Source organism: Phaethon lepturus, unplaced genomic scaffold, assembly GCF_000687285.1.
Source record: "Phaethon lepturus isolate BGI_N335 unplaced genomic scaffold, ASM68728v1 scaffold29188, whole genome shotgun sequence".
NCBI lineage: Eukaryota > Metazoa > Chordata > Aves > Phaethontiformes > Phaethontidae > Phaethon > Phaethon lepturus.
In genome coordinates, this window is record NW_010555956.1 from 1,885 (window position 1) to 2,266 (window position 382).

A 382-nucleotide genomic window follows, 5' to 3' on the forward strand; every position below is an offset into this window, starting at 1 on the left:
CCGGGCACCTGGGAGCCCATGGGGAAACGGGCTGAGATGTCCCCTGCACCCCAGGGACATGACGCTCTGCACCCAAGCACTTTGGGGGACACAGGCTTGTGCAGGGCAGTGCCAGCATGGGAAGGGGCAGGCTGTACACGGGAGCGCACAGGACAGGAGGAGGAAGCGCGTGGCGAGGGCACGACTCACGTGGAGTTGGAGTACTGCAGGAAGCCAAACTCGTCACGCTGGCCGTCGGGGCACAGGGACTGCATGACAGGCAGGATCCCGGCCGAGGTGAGCGGGGCCGCCGTGTAGAAAGCTGGAGCCAGCAAGAGAGCGCAGAAGAGGCCGGGAAAGGTGTGGGCAGGGAGGGAGGAGAGGCAGGGGGAGGGACGGGGGG

General features: G+C 67.0%; 1 protein-coding gene across 1 annotated transcript in view; it reads right to left on the minus strand.

The window, feature by feature from the left end:
* LOC104624868 (ATP-binding cassette sub-family A member 2-like) overlaps positions 1-382 on the minus strand; it is a gene marked incomplete at its 3' end in the record, with an annotated part of 4,476 nt that overhangs the window by 1,197 nt on the left and 2,897 nt on the right. Inside the window, exon 2 of the mRNA XM_010292339.1 lies at positions 190-301. Coding sequence (XP_010290641.1) covers positions 190-254 — 65 coding nt within the window. The remainder of the gene's footprint in view (positions 1-189; positions 302-382) is intronic.